The sequence below is a fragment of the Triplophysa rosa genome, linkage group LG16 (assembly GCF_024868665.1).
Source record: "Triplophysa rosa linkage group LG16, Trosa_1v2, whole genome shotgun sequence".
Taxonomy (NCBI): domain Eukaryota; kingdom Metazoa; phylum Chordata; class Actinopteri; order Cypriniformes; family Nemacheilidae; genus Triplophysa; species Triplophysa rosa.
In genome coordinates this window covers 20,015,030-20,037,974 of record NC_079905.1, presented here as the reverse complement: position 1 = coordinate 20,037,974, position 22,945 = coordinate 20,015,030, and the positions used below count along the sequence as shown (strand labels likewise).

The window sequence follows — 22,945 nt, the reverse complement described above, 5'->3', positions numbered from 1 at the left end:
GGGGCTGCTTCAGAATTTTAAAGTTTTAATTAATATTGCATATAGGAATTTATAGTCTGTTTAATATTTGACCTGTGTTTCTCTCTGGATAAAGAAGGACGCGGTCACTTGACACGTCTTCACCACAAAATTTCAAATGCTATTAGATTATTAATGATAATCTTAAAACTATAATTTACCTTATTAGTAAGTTTATTTATTTTTATTTATTTATTTTCACGAGCTTGTGCAGAGGCAGCAGCTTTTGCCAGAGGGGAACTGGAATCCCCTGGTTGGGCCTGGGTTCTCCTGAGGTTTTTTTTCTCGATTAGAGTTTTGGGTTCCTTGCCACCATTTGCATACTGTTTTTTGCACAATTTGCCTGGCCGGGGGGTTGCTTTAGAATTAGAATTTTAAAGTTTTACTTAATTAATATTGCATATAGGAATTTATAGTCTGTTATATTTGACATGTGCTTCTCTCTCCTTTATCTTAAATGTGTGCTCTCACTGTGCGTGCATGTCTGTGTGCGTGCGTGTCTGTGTGTGTGCGTATGTGCGCGTCCGTGAGTCTGCGCATCCATGTGTGTGTGTGTGTCTATGTCTATGTGTGTTAGTACGTGTGCATATTGTGTGTGTGGAGTGTTTTGTATGTGGGTATGTCTGTCTTCTGTATTTTCACCTTTTTCATGTTTTTACAGGTACAACTTTAATTGTTTTGCTTATAGTCAATATGTCTCATGTACAGCTGCTTTGTAACAATGAAAATTGTAAAAAGCGCTATATAAATAAAGTTGAGTTGAGTTGGCTCAAGCCGAGTACTTGAATATCAAACTTGTCATATTCCTCCATACTTGTCCGCCATATTGAATTGTAGAGAAAACATACTTTTTACTCATACAAAATTTGTCAGATCTGCACGAAATTTGATATGTAGCATCTGGAGACAGTACTGACTAAAAGTTATTAAAAGGTTTTTGATTAATCGAATGGGAAAATGTTTATAACATATGAAAAATACTACATAGTCATTCGATTTAAATTATTATATTTGTTGGCTCAAGCAGAGTACTTGAATATCAAACTTGTCATATTCCTCCATACTTCTTGTCCACCACATTGAATTGTAGAAAAAACATACTTTTTACTCCTACACTCCTACAAAATTTGTCAGATCTGCACGAAATTTGGTATGTAACATCTGGAGACAGTACTGACTAAAAGTTATTAAAAGATTTTTCATTAATTGAATGGTTCTCGTGTACAGCGTCAACAAATTCTAAGGCGATCTTGCCAAAAGAGTCATGTGTCTGTCTCTTTGTGACACTTTTGAGGAATTGGACGTTGGACTAAATAAGGAGTTTTGGAAACTATACCCTGACTCGTCATCTTTTGAGTGGAGTTTGGCTTACTGATAAATTGTGTTCACACATGGCGAAACGCACAAGGAGAGCAGTATAGTGAAGCTGCAGCACGCTAAGGCAGAGGCTGCACGAGCACGAGCTAATTTTGCGGAGAGAGAAATTGCAATTAAAGTCGACAAAGCAAGACTAGAAGCTAACTTGGAAGCACTGCATCTAGAAAAAGAGGCTGCAGCTGCTAGCGCAGAAGTGGAAATATTAGAAGCAGCAGCAGAGCTTGAGGATGAGGAACCGTATGACCGGAAAAGTCACTCTTCATCAGCACAAAGCACAGACAAGTGATTATGTCAGGGACCAAGCCACATATTACTCCGAGCAAGCCACTAATCAGTCTCATGACTGCAAATCTAAACAAGTCCAAGTAACAGATGAGAATCAACTTACCACTGTATCTGAGAAAAATATAGTGCAGGTGAATGATAGTCAGTATGTAGTACTTGATGCATTTTCTTCATCTTCCTCATTAAGAGAGCCAAAAATGCAAAAAGCAAAACTACGAAGAAACATGAAAGAGGAGCCAGCAGAAGTACCGGTCAGCAATAAGTGGCAACATGTCGTGATTCTGCCTCGTCGTGTCATGTCTGTCTTGATCTTGTGGTAGAATCACGGCAGGATCCCTTGTTATGTGTGGAGAGAGTCATTTTGACCCTGTCGGCCTTCGATACTCTCTCCGGTCCTTGTCTGTGTTCCCGCCCTTTTGTATCTCTCGTTATTGGTTGTTTATTAGTTCATGCCCCACACCTGTTCCCCTTTGATTTGTCCCTCTATTTAATGCCCCTGTGTTCTCTGTCTGGTGTCGGATCATTGTACTGTTATGTTGCACTGTGTCGTGTGGGTGAGTTCTTGTCTTGTTAGTTAGTCTAGTTTGAAGTGGTCCTTTGTGATGTGTTATTAGTTTAGTCTTGTCAGTTTAGTTAATCTTGTTCTTGTTTCTCTGTTTTGTTATGTTTACCCCCACGTGGGTCTTTGTTTTGAGTTTGGTTAATTATTTATTAAAAGTCTTGTTAACCCCTTACCAGCTGTCTGCGTTTGGGTCCTCTCTCCTTGTCACTGTGTCTCACCTCACCCAAGAATCATGACAGAATGATCAGACCATTTTGGACCCAGCAGACAGAGGGATCTCAGTAGGAGGGGTCGAAGCCGCCGGACTCCCTTCCAGGGTTGAATCCGCCGGACTCCCTTGGAGGGTAGAGGCCGCTGGGCTCCAGTCCAGAGTCAGGACCGCCGGACTCCCTTCCGGGGTCGAGACTGCCGGAACCCCGTCCAGGATCGAGACCGCCGAGCTCCCTTCCAGGGTTGAGGTCGTCGGATTCCCCTCCAGGGTTGAGGCCGCCGGTGTCCTGTTCCCGCTGCAGATCCCTGCCGGCCTACCAGCTGGTGCCCAGGCCTGTCGAGTCGACTCTGTTTGTGTGTTTTTGTCCTTGTTTGCTGCCCAGCTGCCAGAGAGCGCTGCCCAGCCGTCGGAGATGCTGCCCAGCTGCCAGAGAGCGCTGCCCAGCCGTCGGAAATGCTGCCCAGCTGCCAGAGAGCGCTGCCCAGCCGCCGACATCCTGTCCTGTCATGTCGACATCCAGGCCTGCCCAGCCAGTGATAGCCGGCCTCCCAGTCGGCCATCCAGCCGGCACCATGTCCAGTCCAGTCGGCCATCCAGCCGGCACCATGTACCGTCCAGCCGGCCATCCAGCCAGCGCCATATGTTGTCCAGCCGGCCCTCCAGCCAGCGCCATGTACTGTCCAGCCGGTCATCCAGCCGGCACCATGTACTGTCCAGCCGGCCTTCCAGCCGGCGCCATGTACTGTCTAGCCGGCCATCCAGCCGGTGCCATGTACCGTCCAGCCGGCCATCCAGCCGGCGCCATGTACTGTCCAGCCGGCCATCCAGCCGGCGCCATGTGCTGTCCAGCCGGCCATCCAGCCGGCGCCATGTACTGTCCAGCCGGCCATCCAGCCGGCGCTATGTACTGTCCAGCCGGCATTCCAGCCGGCGCCATGTCAGTGTTTGGTTTTTTATGTATCATGTTTTTGTCATGTCTTGTATTATGGTTTTTGTCATTGTCTTGTCTTGTTTGTGCCTTTTGGAGCGTCAGGATATCGCTCCTTAAGGCTGGGGGTCCGGTCGTGATTCTGCCTCGTCGTGTCATGTCTGTCTTGATCTTGTGGTAGAATCACGGCAGGATCCCTTGTTATGTGTGGAGAGAGTCATTTTGACCCTGTCAGCCTTCGATACTCTCTCCGGTCCTTGTCTGTGTTCCCGCCCTTTTGTATCTCTCGTTATTGGTTGTTTATTAGTTCATGCCCCACACCTGTTCCCCTTTGATTTGTCCCTCTATTTAATGCCCCTGTGTTCTCTGTCTGGTGTCGGATCATTGTACTGTTATGTTGCACTGTGTCGTGTGGGTGAGTTCTTGTCTTGTTAGTTAGTCTAGTTTGAAGTGGTCCTTTGTGATGTGTTATTAGTTTAGTCTTGTCAGTTTAGTTAATCTTGTTCATGTTTCTCTGTTTTGTTATGTTTACCCCCACGTGGGTCTTTGTTTTGAGTTTGGTCTGGAACCGACTTGATTAATATTACAGCTCACCAGAAGTGATCGAAAGTGCACTGTTTATAAAATTAGACAGTTTTCCCAGAATTTCAGGCAGAGAGAACCTCAAACTAAGAGAGCTTGGAGATCTATTATTGGAGCTGCTCTCAGCCAAAGAAGATGGGTATCTACCAGCTTAGCATATTTAGACACTGCTCGTGGTATTAGGCCCATAGTGGAAAATGGCCCTATACCTTACAAGAGAACTGGATTTCTCAGGGCTCAAAGTTTAAAGAAGAGTTTGGTGTCTCTTACCCTCCTTTCTCATTTTTCACACAGTTCATTTGCATCATGCCAAAACACGCAATGATCCCAGCTTTGCCTTTTCCAGCAGCTGCTGTCCACAGTATGAAGGACTCCCTCCAAGACGCACCAACTTCAAGACCCCAGTGTCAACACACAAGACTGAAATTTTTCACGACGCACAGCACGTTCAAAATTCTTATAAAGGTGATCCAGCTAAATACTGTCCAATTCACAATAAGCCTCACCCCTTAAAGAAATGCAGAGCCTTCAAAGAAAGAAAAGCTTACCTGAAAGATAGAGGGCTTTGCTTTAGGTGCTGCTCGTCGTCTTCACATTTTGCTCGTGACTGCAAAGCCGTTCTGAAGTGTGATGAGTGCAACAGCAACAGTCACAACTCAGCTTTGCATCCTGGTCCACCCTCATGGACGCTTAAATCCCAAAGTCCTCTAATACAGCATGGTGGGGAGGATGCAGGAGAAATACCAAAAACACAAGACATGAGCGCCCTCTGCACTGAAGTTTGTCACGGCCTTTCCACGAAATCGTGATCCAAAATAGGTCTCTTCAAAGTGTATCCTGAGGGGCATCGAGAGAGTGCAGTAAAGATGTATGCTATGCTCGACGATCAGAGCAACAGATCTATGGTCAGGTCAACATTTTTTGACTTATTCAACATTAATGGCAAAGCATCTCCTTATAGCCTAAATACATGTGCTGGATCGATAGAGTGTTCCGGAAGAAAAGCTAATTGTTTTCGGATTGAAGCCGCAAATGGTGGAATTAGTCTCGCACTTCCAACATTAATTGAATGTGATGAAATACCCAATAACCGTGATGAAATTCCAACACCCGAGGCTGCTCTCCATCAACCTCATCTTAAGCACATTGCATCTGCAATGCAGGAAGCAGTAGACCTGTTGAAGAGAACGCAAGCATCCTTCTCTGAATACAACCTGCGGCTGCACAAGATTGTGTCTAATGGTGTGCAAGTCCTCAAAGCATTCCCAGCTCAAGATCATGCAAAAGACATCAAGGACCTTGATATTGGAGGAACAACCATGCCTACACAACGCAGCCTTGGTCTGAATTGGGAAACTGCAACTGACACATTTACCTTTAAGGTATCAGTTAATGACAAACCATTCACACGTCGTGGTGTCCTATCCATAATCAACAGTCTCTTTGATCCTCTTGGTCTTGTGGCTCTTGTCACTATACAGGGAAGGTTTTTACTCCGAGAACTATGCATCGAAGGAATAGACTGGGATGCGCCATTGCCACATGGGAAACATGGAGAGATTCATTAAGAGACTTGCAACAACTTCACATTCCTCGTCCTTACACAGCCAACTCTCTTTCGAAAGTGAATAACAAGGAAATCTGTGTTTTCTCGGATGCGTCAACAAAGGCTGTAGCATATCTCTGGACAGTAGATGGAGGGGGGCAGATCAGCACTGGCTTCATCTTCAGAAAAGCAAAACTGACACCAAAGTCAGTTTACCTTACCCAGATTAGAGCTCTGTGCAGCAGTGGAAGTAGCAGAACTCATTGTCCAAGAGATTGACTTCAAACCAGATGCTATTACTTTCTACTGTGATAGCAAAATTGTGCTCGGCTACATCTACAACGAAACTAAACATTTCTACGTCTATGTCCACAACACAGTACAGAGAATAAGGAAGTTTTCAGAACCAAAGCAGTTGCAATACGTACCCACTGAGCACAAACCTACTGACATTGCTTCCAGGTCCATCCATGCCTCGCAAATCAAGGAATCTACTTTGTTACAGGTGCAGCATTCCTGCGTAAGCCACGCTAAAATGACTTCATTATGAAAGGTATCTTTGCGGGCTCAGATGCGAAAATCAGGCCAACTGTGACAGCTTGACCACAGGAATAAAGGAGAAACAACTAACCTCTGACAGATTTCAGAGATTCCTTTCTTGGAAATCCCTACAAAGAGCCATTCCATCGCTCATTCATGTAGCTCGATCTTTTAGATCCACCAATGAGTCCAATACATGTAAAAGTTGGCACCTGTGTTCACAACCACACAGTGTAAGTGAGCTGTTAAAAGCCAAGAATGTGATAATACGCTCTGTGCAAAGGGACTCATTTAACAAGGATATTGGAACACTCTCTAATGGAGGACAGATAAGTGGTAAAGTTGCCCTCTCAAAGCTGAATCCTTTCTTGGATGAAGATGGTCTACTTGAAAAACTGGCAGATTTAAGCTGCCCAGAAAAAATCCAGTCATTTTACCAGGCAAGCATCACGTTTCTGCATTGCTCATACAGCACTACCATGAGTTTGTGCATCAAGGTCGTACATTTAAAGAAGGGGCTATTCGTGGTAGCTCGCCGCACAAGAGGTGGCCAAGCTCACAGTAAACGCAGGGCGGTGCTTTTCACCTGCATGAGCACCCGTGCAGTCCACATTGAAGTCGTTTTGTCTACGGACTCTACGAGTTGCATCAACGCACTTCGCAGGTTTTTCGCCATCCGTGGCCCTGTAAAACAACTACATTCTGACTGTGGAAATAATTTCATTGATGCACATGGGTTTTCAACCCACCACACTCCTCCCATATGGGAGGCACATGGGAGCGAATGATTGGTCTGGCCCGGAGGATTCTTGACTCAATGCTGACATGTGAAGGACATTCCAACCAATCTGATAAAGTGCTTTGTACACTTATGGCGTAAGTGACAGCAATTATCAACAACAGACCTCTAGTTCCTGTCTCTATGGATGCAGACTCACCCATGATACTTACCCCTGCAATGCTCCTGACACAAAAAACTGGCGCGCCACCTCCAGCAGGAGACTTTTATGAAAAGAACATCTTCAAACGTCAGTGGCAACAAGTACAAAGCCTAGCCAACCAATTCTGATTTCGCTGGAAACGAGAATATCTGCAAACACTGCAAGAGCGTCGAAAGTGGAAAGAACCATACCCAAATATCCAGGAAGGTGACATAGTACTACTAAAGGACAAACAAGTAGCCAGGAACGAATGGCCTCTGGCACTTGTTGAAATTGTGTTCCCTGGTCAAGACAGTAACGTTAGAAAGCTTGTCCTTAAAGTAACTAAAGAAGGGTCCTGCAAGACTTTTCTAAGGCCTGTATCTGAAGTCATTCTCCTGCTTAGAAAGTAAGAACACTCATTTGAACAGTTTGTTATAGATTACATCTTAATTCAGAGGACAGAACACTCCCCGCCTGACATTTATTAAGTATGTTAGGTCTCTTGCATGGGACTCTTATTTTGAAATTTCCTTGCCAAGCAAGGAAGCAGCCATCTTAGTTTTAGTTTGTTCAGCTCTCTCAAGCATTAAGCTTCATGTAACTGCTGCTCCATTTTTTTCTATAATGTTCATGCCTTCGAAAGCATTGTCAGTAAGTAGATATAGTAAAATGTGTAAATTGAGAACATTGTCTTTATTTTTTATGCTATATTGGTAATAATTAAGTATTGTTTTGTACGCTGTTTGTACTATAGGTAACTCTGCTCTTTATAACTTTGTGTGCAAATGGTTATATTCTGTTTACTAAGAGAACTTTATTTGTGTAGTGCCTTTTTTAGTTTCACTCTCATTCAAAGCATGTTGGAGTAAATAAGGAGTTTTGGAAACTATACCCTGACTCTAGTCTTCTTTTGAGTGGATTTTGGCTTGCTGCTAAATTGTGTTCACACATGGCAAAACGCACAAGGAGAGCAGTATAGCGACACTTTTGTGTATTGACACGAAACTTAGTATGTATCAACACTGGCACATCTCGTCTGCCTCATAAAAATTTGGTGACAGCACAACCTAGTTTTCAAAAGTTATAAGCAATTTTATTGTGTTCTAAGTTCATTTGCCTGTTTTTAAACTTGGTTTTCAAAATCTGATTATCTGACATGTCCAAAATATTTGCCTTTGGGCCGTGGTTGGGCTTGACCCCTTAATTGCTGCTTGCAGCTATATTTTAAAACATCATAGCACAACACACGATGCAGAACAAGTTACACCTAGATGTTTAATCATTTGGATTAGGGGTTTGTTAAAATCCTCAATATACTATCTGCTACAACAAAGAATCCCTATTACAAGGGTGCGATTTGGGGAAAAAATCAGAGGGGGGTGTTTTGGAAAGTTTCAAGAAAATACATGACAAACCACACTGAGTTATATGTAGTCCATTAGGCTATAGTAGCATTTATAGAATAATTATAACTTTAATAAACCAATTTTGAAACTATATTCCTTTTTAACGCTAATTCAAACCGAGCCAGCAAACACAGACATTCTGATGTTTTAAACGTAGTTAGAGCATATATTCACTTCTACTGTATATTCAATAATAATTATGCTGGGAAACATCAGGTGTGGTGCAAAAAATATTTACAAATTTGAGATTAAGTAGCCTTTATCAATGTTTTCTGGGTTTTCTGGGCAATGACATTGATGACAGACAGAATAGGGTTTATGTATTTTCTGCTTGAGAGAGACGAGTAAAGGTTTGCTATAAACTGCCTTCATATCACATTTCAACATATATACAACAGTTTGTGGTCAAGTAAAAATAAAATGATAAAATGAGATGACACTATGAAAAGCTGTGCCTAGATTCAAGACTGGAACTAGAATCGTCATGTGACCTAGATGCACTGTCATCTTATGTCACACAAGTTGAAGTGCTGACAGTGAAAATCCATTTCTGATTTTATCTTTGTTTGCATCACCCTGCAGGAGTGCAGGTTTTTATTTATATATATTTTAAATATCTTAATTGTAGGTATATTTTATATGGTCGGTTTGTTAAATATCAAGTCACAATGGTGGCAGGGGGATACATTTTGTCCACACCAGGGATAAAAATATTAGAGCAGAGGGACGGATAAAAAGACCAAAAGGGGGAAATCCCCTCCATTCCCCCAGCAAATCGCACTTTGACTATTACTATAGCCAAAGTTAAATACCTGTAGCTACAAGCTGAGCCATCAGACAATCACTGTACACTCAGTGTGAATGGATTTGTAAAATATTTACTCACCCACACAGTTATCACACAGGCTGCAGTGAGAGGTGCGAGGAGGACGGAAGATCTTGCAGGTGAAGCAGTACTTGAGTTTAACCACTTGCTGGTTGATGACAATCTCTTTAGTGCGCGGAGGGGGGCGGTAGGATGAGGAAGAGCCATCTGGGTTGTCTGAGAAAAAACAACAGATAAACGCATTAGGGTTTTAATAACGTATAAGGTTCAAGTTACAAAAAAGTTACAAACTTAAAGAACAAACTAACAACATTAAGTTGTTGAACTTAATTTCTACTTTAGAAACTACTACTTTAGTGAGCAAGTATATAAAATACCAGTGTTCAAAACTACTTTCTTTACCCTAAATTCCTACAGTAAGCTTATAATTTGAGTTGTCAGGTCAAATTTTACAGATAATGTAACTTCAATTCGATTCGCTTGTAGAAAATAACTCCACAAGTTACCTGAAATTTTATGTTTATTTTTAACCAGATATGGCAATTAATAGGCAAGTTAAACTTTATTCAAGCTTTCATTCATTTTTTGGTGCTTTTAAGAACAATTGTGTGTTTTAGCGGCATCTAGCAGTGAGGTTGTGAATCGCAACAAACGGCTCAATCCACCCCTCCCTTTTGAAGCACTACGGAGGCTGAGAGAGGACTAAGATGTCATCATGATTTTGCTTCTTTTGTTTGTCCGTTTAGGGCTACTGTAGAAACAACATGGTAACAACATTTCATGCAAGCAGACCCGCGCTTATGTAGATCTATGAAATAGCTCATTCTAAGGTAAGAAAAACATAACACTTCATTATACACCACTAAACACATAGTTACGTATATTGTATTGCATTTCTGTTAATAGATTACACAGGACCTTTAAATAATTGACACTGACCAAATATCGAAATGATTTGTGTAAAAATTTTAAGGTTAAACAGTAGGCACAATCAACAACTACAAATACAGATTTATTTGTGCAAAATTATATACCATCACTTAGTATGATGTGCTGAGGTAAATAAAAAATACATTCATTAGCAATACCACACAAAAAGCATTTAACAAAAAAGCAATTAACTTATTCTTTTAACTTTGCCAAATAGTACATCACTTATGACAATGTATAAGTGCCTTCCTACTAAATATCTGCTACATAGATGTAAAGAACAAATTATAATACATGTAGACAACATGTAAAAAACACTTTTCCTAATATTTAATTATTCACAAAATAAAAAAAGTTGAGTGTCGAGAAGTTAGACAATTCCTCACGGCTACACACAGCTCCTATGCTCAGACTACATTAAAACCAATATATACACTACATGTACCCTAACAGTTGAAACACACACAGATGAATTTAAGTGGACACAATAATCTCAAACTGCTTAAGGAGTTTCAAATTTTCAAATATTTTCTTAATATTCCTTTTTCATCACTGAACTTGAAAATTATTAAAAAATTAATCCATAAAACATCAACATGTTTTCAGAACACAAAGCAACTCTATTCCATAACAGCCTGGGAATGGGCCTTTATGCCTAATGAGTGCCTAAAACTGCCTCAGTGCATCATCTGATTTGGGGATTCTTCTTAGCATTAGCAGGTGGAAGGTCATTTAGTGTTAATGCCCCCAGGTTATGGAATTCATTACCCATAACGCACCGCAAATCTTCTTCTCTATCCATCTTCAAAACACATTTGAAAACATACAGTACTTGTTTGAAATGTATTATCAACAATCTTGCATCTTTTCTTGTATATTTGTATGTCTGTTTGAAAACAATTTTTTGCTTGAAAGTGCTCATTGTAAAGCGACCTTGAGCTTGTGGAATGGTGCTATGTAAAAACAAACTACTTCTTCTTCTTCTTCTTCAGTGTGGTAATTCAACGGGCCGTAGAATGTTTTAGAAAAAAACAGAGGTGGTAATGCCAATACACCTCGGGCTGTGCATTGTTTTCTAAGAATTCAATGGGCCGGAAGACGTTGTTCATAGGTTTTATCTCAAGACTTTTGTAAGGTATTTGTCCTGGAATTTTTTTGTTGGTAAGACTAAATTCTTACACATCTCATCTCAAGCCATTGCTTGAGCCTGTATATGCAGTTACCCAGAGAGAGAGGGGGAAGACAGACAGACATGTTAACTGTAATTTTCTGGCAATTTACCAGTAGTGAAAATGGCTATATATTAAATTATCTCCTTGTGTGTTCTGTGAATGAAAGAAAATCATAGGGGTTCTGAAACAACATGAGAGTGACTAAACGATGACCAATCTTTTTCAGTAGGATGGTAGTATTTTAAAATGTTATTATCAGAGGTATGCTCCCTCACCAATCTGTTTCTCAATGTCTGCAGCCTCTTCTGGTGTTGCTCTGGGCAGAATCCCTGGATCTGTAAAGCTTGTATGGAGAAGAGAGATGATCACAAACACAAATAGGACCCCTCCGATTGCTGGAATAAAGCCAGTCAGATGTTTCACCAGGAATGGGCAGCTATAATGACAGAACAGCTGAGTCAAGAAAACATTGATACTGGAAAAAGGTCTAAAATCCTGTGTCCCTATAAAATGTTTCATTCTTCCAGTCCTAGTGAACTGCAACTCCAATGTTCAACAACAAACAAATGCCTTATAGACAGTTTCAGCTGCCAAAACATAAATAAATGTTATGTGACCCAAACTTAACTTCCGGTAAATTAATTAATAACTGCAGAGTAGTTTTAATTTAAAGTCCCCCGTGGTGAAAATCTAGTTTTTAATGTTGTTTATAGTCTATGTAGTGTTTGTAATATGCTTTAAGATAAACCATGTGCAAATTCCTCTTTTTAAACAATTTATTTAAACATTTTTTTATTAAACAAGTATTAAGTTATATATAGTCTTATTAATATAAGTTTTTCTCCATAAAACTGCAGTTTACCAAAGACAGTTTAAAAAATGCAGTTTGCAGTACATCAACAGATTTGAGCCATAGATATGTAATGATGGCGCAAAGACTGCACTGAAATGATCGCTGCTGTTTCAGCTCCGCTTCTGCAACACGAGCAAGCGCTGCTCACATGTCGAATGAGGCATGTGTCCAAGCTCACACATGGAATGGAGGTGGGGACTAATTTGCATATTCATTTATCCTTGAATAATAAATGAAGCAAGGGCATAGAATTACATTCAAATCATTTAAGACATGAAGAAATAATCACAGGAAACATTATACATATGCTACTTTAATGCTTAAAGATGAGTTTTAAGTGATAAAATTATGGCAGTGGGACAATTAATATACAATAAAATGTTGATATAAATTAATATAAATAAAATATCAAATAAACTGTTATATTACTAACCAGACCGATAACCAACCACAGACTTTAAGTTAACTTCGGGCCAGGTGCGTGCATCCAATGAAACTGTCTAGCACAGCTGAGACAGTAGCAGCCAGCTAAAGGGTCTGTGCCCGGTTGTATGAAAACCCTTAAGTTAAGAAAACACTTAGATATAGGGTTAAGGGAACCCTTAATGAGAAACAGGTTACAAGAAAAAACCTAAGGGTTCAACTAAAGAAACCTTAAGGCTGTCAATACTGTAAGTATTTACCCTTCACTGCTTAAGAGTTCCCTTAAGTTCTGTTATGCTTTGCAACAAAGTCCTTAAGAAAAAAGAAACCTGTACTATCACTGGGGGAGTGTATTGAGCACAGAAATACTACATAATATGCCCAACTCGTTTATTGATAAGTTGACCATGTTAAGCATGAGAAGACAGCACATTTAACATTGTAAAGAAGTCAGAATGCATGACACACCGTTGCACCACCCCTTTAACATTTCACCTTAAGTTGATGACAGTAACTTACATTTTTATGTTTTAAATATATTTTTACATTCTTACATAACTCCCATAGTTATGTTACGAGTGTGACTTTCAAATCATTAATACTAGGATATATGTATTTTCTCAGCTCCTAGTCAGAATCAGATGACAGAAGAGATCAGCGAGAGGACGACATGTTTCAGAATTATGATGAAGTCAGGGCAGCCACAAAGTTTAGTAGCAGAACACACCAAAGGATATGTGACCTTAAGCTTCAATTTAATGTTTACATTTTTAATAGTTTTCCAAGGATCACAGACAACATCGTACTGTTAACCACAAGAAATATGAGAAATGCTTAAGAGGTATAACATGAGAAGGACATCTTTTGATAGTAGTAAGCATTTTTACTGTGTATTGTGAGAATTTCAAATAGTCCATTCATTTTTAATCATTTAAAAAATATTTTACTTTACTATATACATTGGTATATTGTATTGACAAAACCTTATTTAATTCAAAGACATTTGTTTGACATATTTTAATAGTTTTTTTATAGTATTTGCATTTTACCTGGCAATTTCAATGTATCAGTTATTATATACAAGCTTGACAAAAATCACAGGAAACATTACATATGCTACTTTAATGCTTAAAGATGAGTTTAAAGTGATAAAATTATCGAACGCAATGGGACTTAAATAATACAATTAATATAAATAAAATATTAAATAAACTGTTATATTACTAGCCAGACCGATAACCAAACACAGACTTGAAGTTAACTTCGGGATTACATTTTTGGGTTACATTTTACAAAATGGATTACATTTTTATGCATAATAGAATATCTTTAATGTCATTTCACAGCTGCATACAACGAAATTTTAGCTCTCTCTTCCCAAGTACACATTAATAACACAGATATGGACGAGTGCACATATAATGCATATTACGTACAGAAACAAATATGTAGCCTACAGTACAGAAATATGTAAGTACATATTTATATAATTACGTTATTTTTTATTCACATTACAATCTGTACAAATAAAACCAAATAATGTATCCACAGTGTTACGTATTTTCTTTAGCATTAGCTAATGCTAGCGCTTTAACAAATAGACCATTCGTTCTTCAGTAGCTGAGGTGCTGTGGCTCAATCAGTGGATGTTAAAAATCCTTACGTGTAATAAAGTAAATCCATGCTCGGAACATGTTTTTGATATCTGTGAAGCTTCATAAAACGGGACAGCCATGCCTGGAGGAACCACAGTCACGTATGTATTTAAAACGCTGCAGGGCATGACTAAACTAGAGTTATGTATTATAGCACTGTGACATGTTTAATATATAAAATTATAACTATAAGATGTATTTTACTAATCTATATTACCCCTAAAATGACCGCTGGTAAAGCACATTTGCTCTGGGAGAATACAGACCGGAAAAGTTTTCGCACCCGGAGATTTAACCGGAAATAGGAAGGCTGCGCTCAGTGCACAGTCTATTATGAAATAAAAGAAATGTAACAGAAAAATACGAAATAATTGTTTAAACCAGCAAATACTGAATCCACTGGCTTGTCCATTACGAAACGTATAATACGTATGAAATACAAATTATATTTGTATGTTAGTTTTTCATTTTAGATTCATTATACAATTAAATTATTGTTTTGAACCCACTTCTAGAGAAAAACACTTATTCAAGATATTTTATTCCAAATGATAAATCTGTAGACCACAATAATAATATGTAGGCATGTGTCATTTTGATGTTATCTGGCATGCTACGAAACCCTAGTATTGTCTCTTCATACAACAGTTACCACCAAAATCATCAACCAAAAACTGACCACTTACTCGAATATGAAAAATAGTCCGCTGGTGACCAGTATAAGCCCCAGTGTGAGAGGCAGCACGCCGCTCTGACGCCCCACGATGATGCGTCCATCACAGTAAAAGCGGTTCTTCCCGCGAAACACCTCCCATTTTCTCCGGACTTGTTTGGCCTTTTGCTCGGGAAGAGGTCGCGATGGAGGTGTTGGCCTGGATGTCACTAGTGCCTGAGGATCTATTTGCTGATACTCGCGTTTTTTCATCATTCGCAATGGTAGAAACAAGCCGCTCCGCGTTTAGTGTCCATCAGATATCAGCTGCTGGATAATGATCGGATAAACGTCGTTTATAGTGGCATTACAGAGAAATCACGCCGACAGCCATAGACAGCGTTTTGCTATCTCAACAAAGAGAACGCGATCCAATAGAAGCACGACGAAACACGGCGGTGGTATATACGACTGGTATGTGACGTGACACGTTATGACGTCACCGTCGCTACATGTTTCAATAAACAAGCGGTGCCAAATATGTAGGCCTATGTATGTATATGTAAATATGTATATGTATGTGTTTATGTTTCAATTTTACTTTAGCTTTCCTGTGGCTCAGTGGTTAGAGCATGGCACCAAGATCAAGATCGTTCGAACCCAGGGGATTGCACATAGTCAGAAACTAAATTTATAATATAATGCAATGTAAATCGCTTTGGATAAAAACGTCTGCCAAATGCATACATGTAAATGTACTATGTTTTAATGGGTTTGTTAAATTGTACAAAATAGAAAATGTCTTTATATGTTCATATTACTCAACAGATGTCATGTTGAGCACTGATGTTATAATAAACAAGCAGTGCCAAATAATTTATCAGAATGTTGCGCAAACGGCAACCTTGACTTGACCAGGTGCTCAGCTATCCTTGTTGGTAATCGTGAGGCGGACATGACACTCACAATGGTAGCAGCATACATTAAGTGCACTACAAAAAGCTCCTAACTCGTTTACCACACAAAACCATCTGCCACAAAGGTTCGACCCTCTGCGACAGGTCAGGGTTGAAACTCTTTACATGACAGACTGCGTTATAGTTTACCTTTCAACATAATCTTTAAAAACGGTCACTCATCTACGATACTATGCATGATATTTTACTCAAATAAAACTCTTATTGCTGCCTGATGAAAGCAGGGACACACATGGGATGATGCAGCCCGTGCCGGATAGCTTGTGGTTTGTTTTGACTGTACAGTGTTGTCAAAAATGTTGTCTGTATTTTAATCTTTAAAGTAAAATAATTAATTACATGCATGTAAACCACTTATATCTTCTCAATTAGATTTTTATATCCTTTATTGTAATATCATATTTCTGCTTTAGAAATTATCTGTTGGATAAACAAGAATGCACCAGGCAGAGTCAACTACAGAAGCAAATGTTTTTATGTATATTTTATAGACTGCTGGGGTCACTTTCAATTTGTATACCATTTACCAGTCTTTGGAAGTTTTATATGGTAAACATAAAAAGATGGAAAATAAAAAATCTTATTAAGGAGTATACAAAGTATATGGACTACAAGAAAAATAAACGGAGAAAGTAGAAAGAATAGAAACTAAAAAAGTACAATGCTACTTGGGAAAAAAGTAAATTACACACTTCAATATAAAAGCACTTAATTAAAGATCAAGGATAACATAACCTAAAACAGAACATTGATATTTAATTTTAAAACTGCTATTTTTCTGTTGAACATAGAAGAAGAGAAGACACGCTCTTCATCCAGGAGTTTCTTAACTTTGAAAGATCAATCCTTCATATACCAAGTAATTTATCCGTTAAAAACATGTATAAACCGTATAACATAAACCGACCATGTAATTCCAGCTGTAACCAGAGTTTAACATACGAAATGGAAATCTGACTGTAGTTTTTCTTTATATGCATGCAGTAACTAGGTGGTTGAGCCATGCTGAACATCGTTGAAAAAGTAACCATGTGACAACCTCAGCAGCATTCTGGAGAATGATTATTGTATGTAACCCCGTCTATTTTAGTGTTGCAATCTCTTTTGTAGTAAATGCAGAACACTGAAAATGTATCATATACAAAAATAACAATGCTTTAATTTTAAAGGATCAGTTCACCCAAAAATTACTCACCCCTTAAATTGTTCCAAATCACAGAGAAATATGTCACCATTGACTACCATAGTAGTTAAATTGCATCATAAATGTCTTTGTTCTGTTGAACTCAAAAGAAGATATTTTGAAGAATGGAAAGCAAACAGTTCTGGGGCACTTGTGACTACCTTTGTAATTTTTCCTACTATGGTTGTCAATGGTGGCCAAGAACTGTTTGGTTACAAGCATTCTTCCTAATGTATTTCTCTGTGTTCATCAGAACAAACAGGTTTATACAGATTTGGAACAACTCGAGGGTGAGTAAATGACAGAATTTTATTTTTTGTTTGAACTGTCCCTTTAAGGCAGTGGTCTCCAACGTGGTGCCCGCGGGCACCTGGTAGCCCGCATAAACTCTGTAAGGTGCCCGCCAAACACAGGGCTCAACAATAATGCTCAGGACAGTTGAAGAATCTGTGACTATACGTATCAGCCAAGTGCTACATCATCATGAAATGTTATTAGCACGTGTTGTAAGCTTTAATATATTCAAGTGGAAAAATATGTGAAAGAAAACAGAATTTGGTCCTGTGAGCCTAAAAATAATGCATCACGTGTTTCAAGTTTGAAAGTATTTTATCAACAAGTAGCCCTCTAGATGATTTTATATCTTCAGGTAACCCTCGCTTACAAAAAGGTTGGAGACCCCTGCTTTAAGGTGTTTTACATAACCACTAGATGGGGCTGTGGGATTAAACCTTGCAGTGAGCAGCCATTTTTGATCTGCACGTTTGCCTGTTGTTTCTTCAATAATAAACATTTAGTAACTGCATACTTTACTGATTTCTCGGATGAATTAGATGTAATTGGGCCACATTTCACATTAAGTGATGATTTTGGTGTATTTCTATACACGAATCAAAGAGCTCATACTGGGTTGCTTACAACCAGGCTTAACTTAATGCATATGATGCCTTTCTGTCAGTATTTTATTCACCCTCGTTTTAAACCCAAATGGCGTTATTTTTCCTGAGGATTACATACAAAGTAGCCTATGCAAAAATGCATAAATCGACCCCCACTATCGAAGTATTAGGACTCGTGCCCTAAATTTATACTAGGCTAAACCATATAAAAGTAGTGTCTATCGACTTAATTCTATATAATGTTGGACTTTAAAGGCAGTCCTGCATGTTCAAAAATTTGTACGGAGACGTTCTTCAAAATCGATTAGAAGTTTATTATCAGATGTAAAAAGGAGTAACAAAGCTTTGGGTTGCCAGTAAATCACCACTCTCTCCAAAAAGCCAACAACCCAAAATATTCAAATACACCCATATTTATAAAGTATGTGACGTCGCTCGTATCTTCTGACTCCTCCTCTGCTTTTTGCTCCCTTTCCACCAATCACCGTGAAGTCCTTTTTCTTAGTTCCTGTAAAATAACATTTCAAAACGTATATCCTGTGGTCAATCGCCAGTCCTGAGGAATGTTCTCCAGGACAGTTTCTTTTTGGGGAGCGGTCTCCTAAAAACAGTTCCCTGTGGCCGGACAACATACCAACATTCTTAACATTCTTTTAGTAAAAAGAAAACACTTAATCATCTAATACTTTTAATTATGTAGCGTTGTTTCTTAATCCTATGATTCATTAAAACACATCACAACTCATGATTATACTTAAAACATATGCAGTGGATTGATTCATAACATTTTATGTGAAAAACACTCTTTGTGTGTGTGCGTGTGTTGATCTAGATAATTTATGGCTCCAACCCCCATTTGCCACAGTAACTATTTTACTGAGTAAGATAGCAAGCACACGACAAAATCACACAGCTTAATGATTTAATGAAAGAAAACACTTATTGATTATATTGATATTTAAATCATACTTTTATCTGAAAAATATTCCCACAATAACCATCCGTTAATGAAAATAGTTTATATTCTTTCAATGCAATAATAATCCAAGTATTTCCAAATCTAAGTATTTCCAAATCCAAGGGTAAGGATAATAGGCACTAAATGGAATGGCAAGAGCAACAGTCATGGAAGCCTACATCTGTGATATCTAAAATAACCCAGCAAACACAGAACGTTCCCCTAACGTTAGTTTTTGGTTCCAACGTTCTAAGAACGTTCTTTTCAGGTTTTATTTTTTTGCAACCAGAAAATAACGTTCCCAGAACGTTGCAGGCTGGGTTTTTTAAATAACCAGAAAATAACCAGAAAATAACGTTCTCTGATGGTTATTTTTTGGTTATTTTTTGCAACCAGAAAATAACCAGAAAGTAACGTTCCCTGATGGTTACTTTCTGGTTATTTTTTTGCAACCAGAAACTAACCAGAAAATAACGTTCTCTGATGGTTATTTACTGGTTATTTTTTTGCAACCAGAAAATAACCAGAAAGTAACGTTCCCTGATGGTTATTTTCTGGTTATTTTTTTGCAACCAGAAAATAACCAGAAAGTAACGTTCCCTGATGGTTATTTTCTGGTTATTTTTTTTGCAACCAGAATATAACCAGAAAGTAACGTTCCCTGATGGTTATTTTCTGGTTATTTTTTTGCAACCAGAATATAACCAGAAAGTAACGTTCCCTGATGGTTCTTTTTTTGGCTATTTTTTATGGTAAAAATAGTCAAAACTGGTAAACGTCAGTGACATGTGCAATACATAAATTATAAGATCATGTAACCAGCCCTAATTGCCCGGCCTCGAACCGGCGTCAGTCCGAATGGGAGACGGGCGCTCTAACGAGGAGGCTAAAGACCGCAGTCTGTAGCGCCTGTCGCTAGAGCGTCTCTGTTAGTCAGGGAGTGAGGTTTACACACTGCACAGCTCTTCACTAGCTGGCCTCCGTTACAATCACATTGAAAACCAAATTAAATTAATAAATGTGCCCTTTAATGGCTGAAAAGAATAAACTAGTTAAGTTAAATGAAAATACAATCATCTATATCCATGTGTATTTCCTTAGTGTGGTTGTCTGTTACTGTATGTGTGTGCGCTCGAGCACGTGCATTCTCCGCTCTGCCGCGCACTCCCGTCATTTAAAAATTAACGGTCATTTCGTTTTACCTCACCGACTAACACATTAGTTTAGCGGTTTATTTATTTTAATTTTTTATTTAAAACCGTACAGATTTGAGAGTAGACTTATATTTTCGTGATGTTCGATTGATTTGACACATCTAAATCAACAGACCACGATGAAAGGACTGAAACTCAGGGCTTTTGATTGTTATATCTAAAGACGGAGCCGCGCTATACTTCTGTGGTGAGACAAAAATATTGTTAGCCTGAAGATAATTAAATGTTTATTCTTCTGTCAATAAAAATCTGCGTTAAATATTGTGTTGAAGTCATTGGTTATTTTATTTCGATATCTATAATGTCTGATGTTGAGGTAGGCCTACACACAGTGTGGTTTTATTAGAAATGATATACTGTGCTGTTTAAATCGAAAATTAGGCTACTTTAGTGATGAAAAAGGAATTATTAGGCTAAAAGAATAATCTAATGCATTGATTTCATCCTCCATATTGTGTGGGATGATGTATTTTACTTATTATAATTAGATTAACGTTAGACAAGCGATGGATAAAAACACAGCATGGAAGTATTCATTACTGACGTGTAAACGGACCGAGAAAAATATTTTAGGCTAACGTTCTGGGAACGTTCCCCTAACGTTAGTTTCTGGTTCCCAGAAAGTTTTTAAGGTTTGTTTTTGGTTATCTTTACGGAAATAAAACGTTAGTTTCATGGTTTCTATAACGTTAGGGTAACGTTCCCCTAACGTTAGTTTCTGGTTCCCAGAAAGTTTTTTTAAGGTTTGTTTTTGGTTATCTTTACGGAAATAAAACGTTAGTTTCATGGTTTCTATAACGTTAGGGTAACGTTCCCCTAACGTTAGTTTTTGGTTCCCAGAACGTTATCGGAACCAGAAACTAACGTTCTATTAACGTAAAGAAAACTTTCCTGGAGAACCAAAAACGAACCTTAGAAAATAACGTTCTGGGAACCAAAAACTAACGTTAGGGGAACGTTCTGGGAACCAAAAATTGTTAGCTGGGAATACTTTTTAATACATACATATAATACATTTATATGCAATATTAATAAAACTAGTCAGAAAATTCTCAATTGTGTTCTACAAAGCCGTTTTTATATTAGTACTCTGATGACGATATTCAGTGTGTCAGACAGGGGGCACATATTTTAAAACATACCTGATATCTGTATTCAGTCGATGTGCAATTGTTTTGTATGCATGTACAGTAGCAAAAACGAATGGAATGCGGAAGTAACTTGTGTCATGGATTTACTCACCAATACTCACCCTCTTGCCTTTATGACTGTCTTTCTTCCACAGAAAACAAAACATGATATTTTGAAGAAAGTTGGAAACCGAACAGCATGGCCCCCATTCACTTCTATAGAGGGTATGCACATGTTGTCACTTTCCCACGTGAACACGCCGGAACGCGCCTGCTTGAGTGGTAAAACACTTAATCTGTGATATTTCACAGTCCATTTTAGTTTAAGCAAACTCGTTTCAGCATGCTGTTCTTTCTACAAAACAAGTAGTGTTAAGGCCAGTGTTGGGTGTAACTAGTTACTAAGTAATTAGTTACTGTAATTTAATTACTTTTCCCTTGAAAAAGTAAAGTAAGGGATTACTCTTGTTTTTTCTGTAATTTAATTACAGTTACTTCTGATGTAATTAAACTAAATACTTTGTGTAATATGTGTGTGCAGAAGAGAGGAATTATTAGGCTAAAAGAATAATCTAATGCATTGATTTCATCCTCCATATTGTGTGGGATGATGTATTTTACTTATTTTAATTAGATTAACGTTAGACAAGCGATGGATAAAAACACAGCATGGATGTATTCATTACTGACGTGTAAACGGACCGAGAAAAATATTTTAGGCTAACGTTCTGGGAACGTTCCCCTAACGTTAGTTTCTGGTTCCCAGAAAGTTTTTTAAGGTTTGTTTTTGGTTATCTTTACGGAAATAAAACGTTAGTTTCATGGTTTCTATAACGTTAGGGTAACGTTCCCCTAACGTTAGTTTTTGGTTCCCAGAACGTTATGGGAACCAGAAACTAACGTTCTATTAACGTAAAGAAAACTTTCCTGGAGAACCAAAAACGAACCTTAGAAAATAACGTTCTGGGAACCAAAAACTAACGTTAGGGGAACGTTCTGGGAACCAAAAATTGTTAGCTGGAATTACTTTTTAATACATACATATAATACATTTATATGCAATATTAATAAAACTGTCAGAAAAATCTCTCAATTGTGTCTACAAAGCCGTTTTATATTAGTACTCTGATGACGATATTCAGTGTGTCAGACAGGGGGCACATATTTAAAACATACCTGATATCTGTATTCAGTCGATGTGCAAATTGTTTTGTATGCATGTACAGTAGCAAAAACGAATGGAATGCGGAAGAACTGTGTCATGGATTACTCACCCAATACTCACCCTCTTGTTCCTTGTTCATGTCTTTGTTCTGCATGAAACAGAGAAAGATTTTTGAAGAATGGCTTGTAAGCCAAACAGTTCTGGCTACTACCAAGTGACTACCATTGTAGTAGTTTGTTCATCAGAACAAAGAAAGTATACAGATTATGAAACTTGATATAATAACAGATTCATTGAATATCCTTTAATAGCCGAAGTTTTGTACACTGCCATGACCAGTGTTGGGTGTAACTAGTTACTAAGTAATTAGTTACTGTAATTTAATTACTTTCCCCTTGAAAAAGTAAAGTAAGGGATTACTCTTATTTTTTCTGTAATTTAATTACAGTTACTTCTGATGTAATTAAACTAAATACTTTGTGTAATATGTGTGTGTGCAGAAGAGGAATTACATCAAAATTCAAAGTCTA

At 38.4% G+C, this 22,945-nt stretch overlaps 1 protein-coding gene across 1 annotated transcript in view; it reads right to left on the bottom strand.

Annotated features, from left to right (window-relative positions):
* Nucleotides 1-15,351, bottom strand: part of zdhhc18b (zinc finger DHHC-type palmitoyltransferase 18b) — a 45,150-nt gene extending 29,799 nt beyond the window's left edge. Inside the window, exons 1-3 of the mRNA XM_057355335.1 lie at nucleotides 14,924-15,351; nucleotides 11,582-11,742; nucleotides 9,265-9,420 (exon numbers count right to left, since the gene is read on the bottom strand). Coding sequence (XP_057211318.1) covers nucleotides 9,265-9,420; nucleotides 11,582-11,742; nucleotides 14,924-15,165 — 559 coding nt within the window. The 5' untranslated portion in view covers nucleotides 15,166-15,351. The remainder of the gene's footprint in view (nucleotides 1-9,264; nucleotides 9,421-11,581; nucleotides 11,743-14,923) is intronic.
* Between the last annotated feature and the right edge of the window lie 7,594 nt (nucleotides 15,352-22,945).